Below are 15,830 nucleotides of genomic sequence, written 5' to 3' on the forward strand. Positions count from 1 at the left end.
ATTATATGCTGTATGCGACGGCTGATGGGGTGGAAGGTGAGGTCAAGGGGGACTCTGTTCTTGTTACGAATGGGGGGAGGGGGAGCAAGAGCGGAGCTGCAGGATATTGCGGAGACCCTAGTGAGAGCATTATCTATAATGGAGGAGGGGAACCCCCATTTCCTAAAGATTGAGGACATTTCCGATGCCCTGGTATAGAAAACCTCATCCTGGGCGCAGATGAGGCGTAGACAGAGTGTGGATTTGTCTATCCCCTTTCATGACGCAAGGTTGTCACAAACTGAAAAATGAAATTAAAAAATAAAGCAGAAAGTATGTATTTCTAAATTAGTTCCTCATTTTACACATTGGTTTCCTTCTGATGGGGTTCTTTTTTGTCCATTCATCCAAGGTGCTGAAACGTCTGATGAGTAAATCAGTCTTGCACTGGAAATTGATTACACATTCAAACCAGCTGTGTTTCTATTTCAGAGAGGGGAGAGGGTACAGCAACTGGTGATCTAATGAGGCAGGTTGCTGATACCTCATTCGCTAATAGTACTGGATACAAGGATACCTCTTCCCTGTTGTACGAGTTTTATAGTTTGTATATTCAAAGCCATTTTCAAAATCGCTTATAAATCATTTTGCACAGTCTGTTCAGGAAGCTGATATATAGTTTGGAACACGCATACTGGTTTGAGGAATTATTTTCTCATTCTTCCTTTAATTTCGTCACAGATTGAGGAAGGTAGCAAAGCGGCAGCAGTGGGGAAGCTTCAGATTGGAGACGAGTTCGTCAGCATCAACGACGTGATCCTGACTGGCTTCAGGCAAGAGGCGATCTGCCTTGTGAAAGGATCGTACAAGGCACTGAAGATGGTGGTGAGGAGGTGAGGCATGAATCAAAGCGGGGGGGGGGGGGGGTGTTCACACTGGCGCTACTCACGTACTTGGCACAGTGATGAAGGATGTTAAAAGTGGAAACTCCTGGATCCAGTCCATCAGGTTGGGCAGCATCTGTGGAATGGCAACTTTACTTTGCAAAACACGCAGGGATCTTCCAGTTTACAGAATGGTTTCTGAGTTTGGGACAAATGGTTTAAGGTTTGTCATAAATGTGATTCTAAAATGGATCTTTTGTTGGCTATGAAGTGGATAATGTGGAAAATGCTACACGAAAAAACGGAAATGTGTTGGTGACCAGTTAATCTTCAGTAATGAGGACCATGAACCAAAAGTTGGCCAGTGCATTTAAAGTGATATCTGGGGCTGCTTTAACATAGCCTCTTGGTATATTTTAAGTGCACCTGAGAGAAGGGAAAACATTGGTTCAAGTTCTATTCCAAACACTTGAGTACATAAGTTTGACCAACAGTTCTTGGGAGTGCTGTATTGACAGAAGTGCCACCTTTTAGATGCCCTGCTGGAAATAGATGCCCTCTTGTGGTGGAAACCCTTTGATTCCAAGACACCATTTATATCTTACCCCACATTTTTAAAACAAATGAACTGGCTATTGCCATGTTGTTTGTCGCTACCTGTGGGTTGATAGTTGCTATGGTTCCCAGAACACAGCAGTGACTACCCTGAAATCCCCTTGTTGGCTGTAAATCGCTGTGGGCTACCTGAGGTTGAGACAGGTGCTATGTTAATGCAAGTTCATGCTTCTGTTTCTGGACTGATAATGAACCCAGACTCCACAGCCGTAGGCTCGCTGAAGTACTAAGGTGTTGGTTTCCTTTCTTTCCGTTGATTATTTTGCGAAGGGCCCAGCCAGCTTTGTTTTGGGCCTTCTCGTCAATCATTCATGAACAAGGTGCCGACTCACTGTAATAAACGTGGAATAGATCCTAAATGAAGTGCTCAGTATTGTGTTACCCGAAAGAACGGTTCTCAGCTTGGGTTACACGTTGTGATCTATGCAGGAAGCGATGTGAAATGGCGTTTCAGATGTGCAGAAAGTGGAAACATGAGGATTGCTCCCAAGCTGTTGGGTACACATCCCTGTCCCAACGTTGTGGTTGGATCAGAATGTGGGGACTCCCTATCCAGTTACACTGTGGTAGCATTCTCAATGGACTGACTGCATAAGATAGCCTACTACCACCTACCGATAACTAGTCATAGGCAATAAATGTCAACCGTGCCTCCATCCCAAAGGTATGCTTTACAAACAATGAATGGTGTTCTGCCCATTGTTCCTTTGGGGTACATTTGATGAATAACAACATTGTGGCACGGTTATTTTGATCCTGTTACTTTCCAGGCTATTTAAGAACACACTGATATGACAGCCTCCAGTGTAGCTGTTTGTGTAGATTCATGGGTGAACCTTTGGGACTGATCTGTGATCTTTTGTGTAAAGAAAGGAAATTTCCCAATAATATATTGCATTGGATTGGATGCTCACTGAAATGTAAACAATTATTTACAGACAAACGTGTTTCAAAACACTATTTGAGGATCAAATATCAGTGGGTCTGCTTTTCAGTGAGATTTAGTCTGGTGAGGGCAGAACACCTTGTGGAGAGCAGAGGGGAAAAACAGAGACTTGTGCCTTTCGCAAACTCAAGAATCTCTAAATGCTTGACAGCTAATAACGGACTACTGTCAAGTGATCACTGTTGTAATGCAGGAAATATCTAACTTGCAAACAGATAACCCAACAAGGAGCAACTCACTGACCAGATAACGTTTGAGGTTGTCACTGGAGGGTTAAACGTTGTCCAAGAGAGAGCATTAACAGCTTTTAGGTCCACATCAAAGGGGTGGTGGTGTTTTCATTTTAATACCTCTCCTGAGAGATAGCGCCCCCTGTGGTGCAGGAGGAGATGCTGAACATTAAGGTGACCCTGTTCCAGGTGATGTCAGGAAGCTATTCATCACACCTGGGTCAAGTAAGTCTGTTACGTCCCCTTCCCCCAGCCCTCGATACCCTGGCCTCCTTTGACTGTGTAGGTTTCCTCTGGTGCCTCCCACGGTCAAGAACATGCTGCTAAGTTAGTTAGCTCCTGTAAATTACCCCTGAATGGGATATATGTGAATCAGACCACAGTACATGAGCCAGGAAAAGGTCAAACAGGGAAAATGGAGGTACGGTACAGATGGAGTTGCCGGAGACTGGGGCAGTAGACTGGACGGATTAAATGGACTCCTTCAGAATCATAAGGAAATATTTTTTAAAACAGTTTTTGAATTGTGAGCATTGTACCTTATTTTCTGTCTGCACACCATAGTTTGCATTAATTTGCATTTTGTTTGAAACTTCTCAGTATTACATGCAAACCGTGAGCACCAGTTCGTAGTCGTGACATGTGGTGCGTGGAACAGGCACTCTGTAGCATCCTGGACAAATATTATTTCCCCGATGTCCAGGTGTACAGTATAAGTAGAGTGGCCCTGTTCCCCCGACCCTGAGAAGACATTCCCCTCCCCCCCTCTCGTTCCCCCCTCCCCTTCTCCCCTCCCCGTCCCCATCCCCTCTTGTCCCTGAGCAGACACCCCTCCCCCCTGTCGAAGGAGATTTCTCCCCTTCTCTAAGCAGATACCTCCCCCTTCCATCTTGTCACTGAGCAGCCATTCCTCCCGCCCCATCTCTAAGCAGCCAACCCCCAATCTCGACCTTGCACTCGAGCCGTCCATCTTGTTTTCGAGCTGTCTGCTTCCACCCTATCCCTGTCTCTGTCCTTGTCCCTGTCCCTATCCGTGAGGCGACTGCATCTCTCTTGCTCCTGAGCCATCCATCTTGCCCCTGAGGTGCCTGCTGCCTCCACCCTGCCTCTTGTGTCCCTCAGTCAGCCTTGGTACATCAGATTATCTTGTCATCAGATTGCTGTCTGCGATGGTTTCTATATAAGCTGAGTGCCCTGTGGAAAGGTGCTCATTGACACTCACTTGTCTCGGCACTTCCTGACGTGAGATGGGGGAGGGGTGCTACATCAATCCACATCCTTTCCCCCAGCGTGTGTCCTTTGACCTTCTGGATGGGAAATGACTGAGGGAACAGTGTTATGTTGTTAAATACCTGGCATTCCTTTGCTGTTGCCGCTGTTTGCTTGTGCACTGGACAACGCAATGTCAAGTCAAGGATGTAGCCACTCAAACCCCGTAAGAAGGGGCCGCATGCTATCCTCCATCGAGGCCGGTGGGCAAGGCAGCATTTTGGGAGATGAGGTTGAAAGTGAGACTGACACTGGTCCTACCCTGAGCATGGGTGCTGAGGTAGTTTTTTTCGATTGAAAGATACAGCCTGGAAACAGTCCCTTCAGCCCACCGAGTCCATGCTAGCCACTGATCATCCATTCAAACTAGTTCTACATTATCTCACTTTCCTACTCACTGTACACTAGGGGCAATTTACAGAGGCCATTTAATCTACACACCCGCACGTCATTAGGTTGTGGGAAGAAACCGGAGCATCCAGAGGAAACTCGTGCAGTCACAGGGAGGACATGCAAACGTCACACTGACAGCACCCGAGGTCAGGATCGAACCCGGGTGGGTGTCTGACGCTGTGAGGCAACAACTCTACCAGCTGTGCCGCCCCAGTAGTTTTCTTGGTCCCGATCGGCAGGTCATCACCGTGGAGGTGGTATGATTTCTCCACATCGTTGTTGTATAATATTAATTTATTGTCATTGCAACGAGTACAACGAAATTAGAAAAATAGCCAATCCTGACGGTGCGTACAAACATATATGCAATAAATGCAAAAACAAATAAATACATAAATACAATTAAATACAATTATATTAAGTACAAGATTTTTTAACGGTGTTGCCTAGTGCAAAGGTAGTGTTCAGTTCTCGTATGGCCCTGGGGTAAAAACTGTTCTTAAGTCTGTTTGTTCGGGATTTGATCGACCTGAAACGTCGACCAGAGGGCAGATGAACAAACAGACGGTGGCCGGGGTGGGATGGATCTTTTATTATTTTGCCTGCTCTACTGAGGCAGCGTAGGCTGAACAGGTGCTCCAGGGAGGGCAGTGAGCAGCCGATGATCTTCTGGGCCGTCGTGATGACCCTCTGAAGGGCCTTCCTGTCCTTTTCTGAGCAGCTGGCATACCATGTGGTTATACAGTATGCCAGCACACTCTCGATGGAGCAGCGATAGAAGGACAACATGAGCTTCTCCTGCAGGTTGGTTTTCCTGAGGATCCTCAGGAAGTGGAGTCTCTGCTGTGCCTTCTTTACTGTGGTGATGGTGTTGGTAGACCAGGTAAGATCCTGACTTGTATCAAGACCCTTCCTTCCCGGCACACCTCAAATTTAAAATACCCCTTCTCCTTGCACCTTCCTCTCCACTGCCGAGGGTACAGTGTATCTGCATTGATATGGTGTGGTACATAATTAAGAAGTATACGTAGGTGAATGATCCATAGGAATGAGTGTGTTGTGTTCAGATGGCAGACTATACCTGGTGAGCTGTCAGTGCAGGGCACTGGACCAGATGTGATTTATATTCATCTCTTGAATGTAAGGACACTGCAATCAGGCTGTATTTTTTCCCTGTGGTGTAGAAGAAGGCCACTTCAGTCCATCAAGTCTACGACAGCTCACAGAGCAATTGTCCTTGTGAGTCCTCCCCACATTTTCTATTGTCTAATTCCAATCACCGACTAATTGTCCTTGTGAGTCCTCCCCACGTTTCTATTGACTCTTCTCCCCCTGATTTTACCACTTATGGACCTGCTGGGGCCAACTATCCCAACAACTCGTGTGACATTGGGACATGGAAGGGAACCGGAGCATCCCGGGGAAGCACGCACTTTCACAGGGGGAACGTGCAAACTCCACACAGACAGCATCGGTCAGGATCGAACCCGGATCACTGGCGCTATGAGGCAGTGGGTATACAAGCTGCAGCACTCTGCTCTTCATGAGCTGGGAAAGGTACGACAGTGGGGGAGAGGTGGCTGGTGAAGTATAATGTGTGAAAGAAAACTATACTTTGGCACAAAGAGAGGGAAAAAAGGCGTGTTTAGTGAGAAACGATTACTTGTTGGTGTACAAAAGATCTGTGTAAGCTGGATCACGAGAGGCAGAATGTAAACATGCAGGTGGACAAGCAAGTGGCGTGTCAGAGGTTACAAGGCAAAAGCAAAAAGATTGTGCTGACGTTTGCGATGACCTCATTTGTTGTACTGTGTGCAGTTTCAGTTTCAATACCCAAAGGATATACCTGCCCATGGGAGTGGATTTGCTGGATGAGATATTATAAATTGAAGAGAGTTTATGATGGGTCTATACTCACTGGAGTTTAGAAGGAGAGGTGATCTCAATGAGACATTTAGACCTTGGAGGGGCATTAACAAAACAGAACCTAAAGCTTAAATAAAACCAAAAATTGCTGGAAATACGCAGCTTGTCAGACTGCATTTGCAGGAAGAGAAACAGTTAATTTCAAATTGAAGACCCCTCGTGAGAAGAAGCTGAAAGAAGTGTTTAAAATTATGGGGGAGAGGGTTATCTCTGAAAGGGTGAAGAAGATGACCATAGTGATAAGCTGTAAACAAGTTTATCTAGTTGTGTGCAGTGAGAGAGTGAGAGTATACACAGAAGAATATCGGGGTTGTGCAATGCCGACCAGGAAGGCATGCCAGGAAGGTCAGTGCAGGTTAGAACATCCTTCATGAGACAATAGACAATGGACAATAGGGTGGACCCTCGGAAATTGTCCGCCCCCAAAGACAGCCAATATCACCAAAGACCCACATCACCATGACCACAGTGTCATTTTGAAATTACCATTGGGAAGAAGTTAGAGGAGCCTGAAAACTGCCCACCATGTTAAAAAATAGCATCATCCCAGCAACCATTGGGCTCTTGAACACGAAAACACTATCCTCAGCAGCTGTGATCTTCTGTGGACTGTGTCCTTGTTTGCACTATGCACCTATACGTTTGCACTAATATGGTTACCTAGTTTATTCATTAATTTATGATATTTTTGATTTATGTATTATTTGTGCATTATCGCATCTATGGGCCTGTTAAACTGCTGCAGGTAAGAATCTCATTGTTCAGTTGTTATCACGTATGACAAACACTCTTGACTCTATTTGCTTTCTTTTTGCAAATACTGGGCACTGAACAAGGAGAGAACATTTGGTATGGGAATGGAAAGGGAAGTTAAAATGGTTCACAACTGGGAATCTCCCGGTAAGCAATCTTCGGGTTGCTAACCATTTTAATTAACTCCCCTTCCCACACTGACATTCCTGTCCTTGGCCTCCATTGCCAGGGTGAGGCCACATGCAAACTGGAGGAACAGCACCTCATATTCCACTTGGGTAGCTTACAACCCAAAGTTATGAACATTGCATTCTCCACTTACAAGTAATACCCCCATCTTTTTTTTTTACCCACGTCTTTCCCCCCACCCTGGTGTGCACCCATTTCCCCCTCCGTCAACCACAACCTCAGTCACCCTACTCTGTTCCCCTCCTTTGTACATTAATCTCCCATTCCCTGAGTTCCTCATTTTACTTTTATTTCTTCACTTATCCTTCTCCCCTGTCCCTTTCCACTCATCTCGTGTTCTTTAGCTTCATATTCTCTTCTCCCCTCATTTGCCATCCTTTTTTCTGTTTTTCTCCTCCAGCCATTGTCACTTATTCCACCCATTTACCAATCAAATGCCCCCTTCACCCGTATCCATTTATCACTTGCCAGGCTTTGTCCTTCCCCCACCTCCCCTTCCTTGCTTTGCTCCCTCCCCCTGCTCCTATCAGCCTGAATAAGGATCCCAACCAAAACATTGCCTGTCCATTCCAGCCTCAGATGCTGCCTGACCCACTGAGTTCCTCCAGCAGTTTGTTTTTTGGTTGTTTGTACGTGGAAGGTGTGGTGAAATCACAAGGTGGAGGATGCAGGAATGCAGGAGATGCAGAGCTGGGCTGTGCCACATTACGACACATTACACCCAGTCCAGCAGTGGCTTGAGTTTAAATACTTGTCTTTGTTGGTCGAACCCCAGGCTCTGCAGCCTACTCTTGTTGAGACCTCCTCCATGTGTTTCTTGAGTCATCTGCGAGGGCCCTGTGCTGGTATTGCCTTCTTGAACACCTCTATCTCCTCCTCCCTCACCTCCCTTAAGTTCTTTAAAAGTTACTTTTGGTTATTTGGCTAAGTCTCTCATCCCTTGGCTCTCTCTGTGTGTTAATGTCTCGTTATTCTGCAGTGAGCCACCCAGTGCATTTTGCTACATTACACATGCAAAGTAAATGCACGTTATTGAGCTTGGGGCTTTATGTAAAGCCTTTTAATACTTGGAAATTCATCCCAGGCTAGGTTCTTCATGTGCCACCTCATAAAAATAAAACAATGCAAGCATGACGCAGCAGCTCAGGCAGTATCTGGAAGATCAACGTTTCAAGTTGACGATAAACACAAAATGCAGCATCTCTGGAGAAAAGGAATAGATGACGTTTTGGGTTGTTGATGACTCTGCATTTGATGAGTTATCTCTGTTTCTCTCTCAGATGCAGTCTGATTTGCCAAGTATATTCAGCATTATCTGACCTTTGTTTCAGATTTCAAACGTGTGCGGTATTTTGCTTTTGGATGTTAAATGTATCATCGGTGCATAGTGCCCCCGCCTCTTACATTTGACCTACTGAAGTCAATGGAATGAACTGTGGAGGCACAGGTCAAAGTGCTGACATGTACTGCCACCAACTGGGATGAATTGCTAGGCATGAGGATCTTGCCCTCATTCATGTACGTAGCTGCCAAGTTGCTGAAGTCAACATATTTAGTTCTTCACGCTAAAATCTTCCAGCCCTACTAAACAAATTAAAGTCACCAGACCTGAGTGTTTGACCCTTTGTACGATACCCTTTATAGAGATAACTTCTGTGATACGCAGAATGTTAGTTTGCAAGAATGTAGAAGGAATATCAGTTTAAAGTGTTTGAATATCTCTGTCAGTTTCAAAGCCAGGGTAAATTGTTTTGGGCGAGATAATCGTTTCATTTCTGTTTGGAAATGAATCACATTTCCATAAACTGGGAGACCACATGTCTTCACACTGTTGAGCTGAAGCTTCCAGCCGGACTTACGGCTTGAGTACATTATCTACTGCAAATTCGCAACCTCCCACAGATATATATTGCACCTCCCACCCGGCCTGTCTCCTAGTTTCTACATATGCGTTGTATTTGTGCTGATGATAAGACCTTCCATTTTAAGTGCCACTGAGGTGCCTTCCTTTTTTCCTTAACAGTGGTTTTCCTTGCACGAAAGAAGCCAGCTCTCAACCGTGTTCCCTCCATTTCCAAATCCCATCCTCCCCAGCAGAGCAAGGACTAGGTTGACACAAAATTCTGGAGTAACTCAGCTGGACAGGCAGCATCTCTGGAGAGAAGGAATGGGTGACGTTTCGGGTCGAGACCCTTCTTCAGATTAGTACATCTTACAATCCATCTGCTTCCAAATTTGATGGATGATACTTCAGACTGAAGACTGAAAGGTCTCAATCCAAAACGTCACCCATTCTTTCTCTCCAGAGATGCTACCTGTCCTACTGAGTTACTCCAGCTTTTTGTGTCTATCCACTGATAACTTGCCAGACTTTGCCTGCCCCTCCTCTCTTCCTGCTTTCTTCCCATTGCATTGCCCCACAATCATTCTGAAGAAGAGACCTGACCCGAAACGTCACCTATCCCTGTTTTCCAGAGACTGCCTGACACGCTGAGTAACTCCAGCACTTTGTGTCTTATTTTATTTCACAGTCCATGCTTGTTCATGTGCCACTGGCACCACATTGCCACCTCCTGGCTGGGCATACAGGCTGCAGGTAGCTCGGAGAAAATTTAGATGAGGATAAATTTGCATTTGTTTCAATGCACTCCATAATGGAAAATTAAGAATGTCTGCTCATGTCTTGCCTGGTAAGCAAAGCATGGAGTAAATATGTGTTCAAAACTATTGACTTTGAAACCTAATTAATGCGTGTGTGGTAATTACTTTGCCAAAGTACTCCGGTTGTCCAGTATCTGTAGTGTCACTGTACCCGCTGTGCTGTGGGACCCACAACCCACTGGCATTTGCTCTGCTTTGCTGCAGAAACCCCCACAACAAAGTGGCCTTGTGTTGGCTGGTTCATCGGAGAATGATCCAATGTAATGGGCACTAGTGGGCTGTGTAGACATCAGGCACTACGTTTTTCTCTGGCGAAACAAGGGGTTGATTTTGGCAGGACCATCCTCCGTGTTGGAGATAGACACAAAATGCTGGAGTAACTCAGTGGGTCAGCCTGCATCTCTGGAAAAAAGGAATAGGTGACATTCCGGGTTGAGACCCTTCTTCAGACTGAGAGTCAGGGGAGGGGGAAACGAGAGATATGAAAAGGTACAAAGAACAAATGAATGAAAGCAATGCGGAAGAAAAAATCAAAGGCAGCAACAATGATCAGGGAAAGGTGGAGCCCACAATGGCCCACTGTTGGCTGTGAAAAGGTGATAACGAGTGGATACAAACAGTGAAACTGAGCAGGATGACAGTTTAACTAGTAGGACGACTATGTTGGGGGAGGGATGGAGAGTGAGGGAATGCAAGGCTTACTTGAAGTTAGAGAAATCAATTTTCATACTGCTGGGTTGTAAGCTGCCCAAGCGAAATATGAGGTGATGCTCCTCCAATTTACGTTGGCCTCACTCTGACAGTGAAGGAGGCTTTCATACTCCATGTGTTGGTTAGATTTTCTCACTGCCTCCTTGGCTCAAAGGTCTGTGGCCTTGAGATAGATAGATCCTTGATTAATACAGGTGTCAGAGGTTACGGGGAGAAGGCAGGAGAATGGGTTTAGGTGGGAGAGATAGATCAGCCATGATTGAATGGCGGAGTAGACTTGATGGGCCGAATGGCCAAATTCTACCCCTATTCCTTATGACCTTTCCAACTTTGACATAAAGCATCACAGCTCGACTGTTTCTTCCCACAGAGCTCAATCCACACCAACACCCTGCTTCATCAGAAAACAGTGCAACCCCTAATGGCCAGACGGTGGGCACTGTGATAAATCTGGGGGCAGTACCTTGGCATTACCAGTATCAGCTTCATCAAATCCTAAGCTGAAGATACCCTTTCTCCTTTCGGATAGATGTAGAAGATCCCATGTCATTCTCTGACTAAAATCCAACCAAACATTTACCCTTCATCCAACATCTACTGCTCTATAGCCCATCAGTAATTACACTTGAAAAGAGCAGTTGCTTCGGTGAAAAATCTTCTTTGGGGTGTCTTGAAGGCAATGAACGTGCAGGTTCCACCCATTTATAGTGATTTATTTTCCAGGTCTGTTGAATGCAATTTGTTACTGCAGGATTTGCCGTGTGGGCTGCTGTTAAGATCCACCACCATGCTGTAATAAATAGTTGTTGTTGCATTTTGCTGCATTTAATTCAGGTTTGATTGTGTTCTGGGTGGAATGGGATCATTATGTTTGTCAAGGTGACCTGAGTGTTTGAACTCTTGGCAAGAGTTACCTTTGTTGTGGGAATCAACATCTTGACAAAAGTGCAGCTCCCCATCGCAGGCAAGATGAGTCGGAGACAAAGTGGGGCAGTGGGTAGAGCTGCAGCCTCACAGCTCTAGAGATCCAACTTCAAACCTAACCTCCAAGCTGCCAGGATGGAGTTCCAACCTTCTCCCTGGGACCGGTTTCCTCCCACATCCCAAAGACTTGTTGGGCAGGTTAAATGGTCAATGTAAATGACCAATTAGTGCAAGATGATTACAAAAAGAATGAAAAGGGGAAATTTATGGACATGTGAGAGAGAATAAGTACAGAGTTATAAGAGGGGAATGGGATTGATGGCTTTACGGAACCAGCATGGTCTTGATGGGCCAAATCTCTGTCTCTGCCATAATAAGTGTGTCGTTGAATGAATTGGCCACTATGTTAGCGCCAGTATAGGTGGATGGTAGGTAAATCAGAGGGAGCTAGCTGGTTACATCCCACATACTGTGTGCATACTGATGGATTATTTGGCTACTCCAAGAGTTACCCCTCAGTACAAGTTAATGGCTAACAGATGAAATGAGAACTGATGGGTAGGTGAGAGAGAGAGAGAGAGAGAGCACATGCTGTGGGGTTGCAGGAAGAGGGAATTGGACTGTTGATATTGTCCTGCTTGGAGTCAGTATGGAGTTAATGAGTCAAAAGGCATCAATTTGGCAACGGCAAGTTACATTTCTCAATGCCTGTACGTGTCCTCTAGTTTCCTCACAGCAGGTGATTAATTGATTCATGAAACTGATTGAAAGATACAGCATGGAAACAGGCCCTTCAGCCCACCTACCCCACGCTGACCATCGATCACTTGTTCACACTGGTTCTATGTATCCCACTTTCGCATCCACTCCCTACGCACTGGGGGTAGTTTACAGAGGCCAATTAACCTACAAACCAGCACGTCTTTGGGTTGTGGGAGGAAACCGGAGCGCCCGGAGGAAACCCACGTGGTCACTGGGAGAATGTACAAACTCCGCACAGACAGACAGTACCCGAGGTCAGGATCGAAGCCAGGTCTCGGGTGCCGTGAAGTAATCGTAATATCAGTTGTACCACTGTGCTTTCACACAAAGTAATCTTTAATTCCAATGAACTCCATAACAGTTATGAATAATTGGCAACCCAAATTGCACCATAACTATGCATCCCTTTAAGGGAGATAGTCTCCAGAAGTGTATCTTGTACTGAGGGGCAGTTAGAAGTTCAATCTTTCCCCATCCCCATGGTTATATGAACGTGGTCCTCCCATGAGAACAATGGAAGTGAACCGATCCATTAGGACTCGCTTGTTAATGGACAGTAACGCAATCTGAAGGTTTAAGGTAACACATTAATTACTCAAGGATCAGTACAGTTTACGTGTCCCTGGAGCCCCTTAATTGTGCTTTACGATGTAGCACCTCCCCCACCCCATTAGAGCAACCAAGTCTTTGTGACCTCGGACAGGACAGCCTGGTGAGATAAGGTGCTCATAAATTTAAGGTATCACAAAATGCTGGTGTAACTCAGCAGGTCAGGCAGCATCTAGGAGAGAGGGAATCATAAATTTACAGGCTCTGTTGTAATCATGGCTTGGAGTTTCTCAGGAGCACCTTTGTCTTCCAAAGGAAATAATTTGCTTTTGTCTAGTTGCTTGTCATGACTTTGAGGGCTGCAGTTGATTGCAAAGACACAGAATTTCTTCCTGTGTTGATTACCGTAGTGTAATGTATCAAACAAAAGCTGCAGTAAATATTTTAATCTCTGTCTCACAGTTTGAGGAAACCAAAGCTTGGGTTCATTGATTACCTTCGGTGCCTCTGGCTTAACAAAGGGGTTGAGTTATTTTTGGATCATAGCCACTGTGGCAGTGTCTAAAGCCAATGTGCACATAGCAAACTTCCACGGCTATGGCACCGACCAGACATATAAATATTGTGTAGGAAGGATCTGCAGATGCTGGTTTAAACCAAAGATTGACACAAAAAGCTGGAGTAATTCAGTGGAATAGGCATCATCGCTGGAGAGAAAAAATGGGTGACGTTTCGGGTCGAGACCCTTCTCCAGTCTGAAGAAGGGTCGCAACCCGAAACGTCACCCACATCTAAATAAGTGCTGCTCTTCTTTGAATGATATTGTGGGGTCATTTAAGTCTATAAGATAATGTCTCAGCTGAAGTTTGGTTCCTCCAAAGCAGAGTGCTGTATCATTTGACTACCTTTAATCAGACTTTACTGGATTTAATCTTGCACTATGTTATTCCCCCTATCCTCAAAAAGGCAGCCAGCAACATCAAAGACCCACACCACCCAGGACGCTCTCATTTCACATGCCATCAGGAAGAAGGTATAGGAGCCTGAAAACTGTAACATTCAAGTTCAGGAGCAGCTTCATCCCTAAAACCATCAGGCTATTAAACACTTTGTGGCAGAGGGTCCAACAAGATGGCCATCAGCGCTGGATGCAAGGGGCCTGGGTCAGTGGCTTCTCCCTGTCCCCCCCTCGCCCTCCTACGGCCCCGGTGGACGCTCCCCGCCTACCAACGGGTGCACGGATCGGTAGGGTTGCTGGGCCCAGCATGGCCCCGGGGGCACTCCCCACCCGGCAATGGGTCCACGGATCGGTAGGGTTGCTGGGCCCGAAGGAGAGCTTTCCACCCAACGGTTCCAGTCCCAAACCTCTCCTGCATTGGTCCAGCACCCTCTCCTCCCCCCTCCCCCCCCCACTCCCCCTCCCCCCCACTCACCCGCTCCATCCCTCCTCAACCCCCCTTATCCCCCCCACCTCAGCCGTGCCCGCAGGACTGCCCGGAGCAGAGATTTGCTCCCAATGGGTGCACACCCGTCTAGTATGACAATAAAACACTCTGGCCTTGCACAACTGTGGACGGCTTGACTGGATAGCACGTAACAAAAATGCTTTTCTCTGTACCTCAGTACATGCGACAATAAATTAAACTAAACTAAACATTGGTTTAGCCAGAATGTCAGCCTCCATTGTGCTCACATCTCTGGAATGGGCCTTGAGCCCACAGCCTTCTGAACCAGGAGGTGATGGTATTGCGTTCTGCTGCATGAGACCTCCATAGCTAATACTCCCACACCCCATGTAAGGGTGGAGGTGAGGGAGTGGATATGTGGATGGTTTTGAACCTGATGAAGACAATCCCTGCTGGCTGGGAGTTCTGTGTAACTCGCGCTTTGATGAGTTCCCCACTGGTCAGTTACTAAGGTTGCACTAGGTTCTTTGGCTTGCACCCATGTGATCTGGTTTGCTTGTGATAGCTGGTAATTGATTGTATATTTACTTGTGTTGTTGCATTAATGTGCCTGTAAAGCTGCAGCAAGTATGAATATAATTGTTCCCGTCCTGGTACATACAACCATCTTGACTCTTGACATGGCACTGCTTTATAGCGCAGTGCCGTTCAAGATTAGTGCTAACTACTAAAAGTTGATTAAAAACCTGCCTACAACCTTCCCTGAACTGGAAAAAGAAGCAGAGATTGAGCAGATTGTTAGTTCATCACAATCCAGTGACCATGTGGCTGACAGATAAGAATGGTTTTGTAGATGGCTCCACAGCCAGAGTCTGGACACACTGCCTAATCTCGAGCAAACGACAAACAGCTGGAGGAAATCAGCAGGTCAAACAGCATCTGTGGAGGGAAATGGACAGACCAGGTTTTGGATTGGGATACTTTTGCGGACTGAGGAAGAAATGTCTTGACCTGAAACATCATTTGATGATCAGTCTGAAGAAGGGTCCCGACTTGAAACGCCACCCGTCCATTCCCTCCACGGCTGTTGCTGACAACTATTGCAGAGTTCCTCTGTAATTCAGAAAAACTGCAGATGCTGATTTATAACAAAGATAGATACAAAATGCTGGAGTAAATCAATGGGTCAGGCAGCATCTCTGGAGAAAATAGATAGGTGACTTTTCAGGTCAGGACCCTTCTTCAGACTTCAGAGTCTGAAGATGGGTCACAGCCTATTTATTTTCCCCACCCGACCCATTGAGTTTTGTGTCTATCGATGAGTTCCTCCATCGCTTTTTTTTGTTTAGAATTTCAGCATCTGCAGTTCCTTGTATCTCTATTTAACTGCTTAACTTTGGAGGGAAGGGAAGGGGCTGGAGAAGAAAATGCCTTGTACCCCTCACCCCTCACCCCTCCAAGCTAATGCTCTATATAAAGCTGGCTATTAAGCTTCAGTAGCTGAATGGGCCACACGTGTTCCCATGGGTTTGAAGGGGTGGGGTTGGAAGGGGGGGAGAGTGATGACGACGGGCTGCCTGACAGCATGTGTACACTGGGAGCTGCTGGCAGACGAGCCTTTAATGCTTGGCTT

At 46.1% G+C, this 15,830-nt stretch overlaps 1 protein-coding gene across 2 annotated transcripts in view; it reads left to right on the forward strand.

Moving 5' to 3' along the window:
* shroom2a (shroom family member 2a) overlaps positions 1 to 15,830 on the forward strand; it is a 139,525-nt gene that overhangs the window by 61,757 nt on the left and 61,938 nt on the right. For both annotated transcript variants that reach the window (XM_078409447.1, XM_078409448.1), the window contains exon 2: positions 721 to 872. In XM_078409447.1, coding sequence (XP_078265573.1) covers positions 721 to 872 — 152 coding nt within the window. The remainder of the gene's footprint in view (positions 1 to 720; positions 873 to 15,830) is intronic.

This window comes from Rhinoraja longicauda, chromosome 12 (genome assembly GCF_053455715.1).
Source record: "Rhinoraja longicauda isolate Sanriku21f chromosome 12, sRhiLon1.1, whole genome shotgun sequence".
Taxonomy (NCBI): domain Eukaryota; kingdom Metazoa; phylum Chordata; class Chondrichthyes; order Rajiformes; family Arhynchobatidae; genus Rhinoraja; species Rhinoraja longicauda.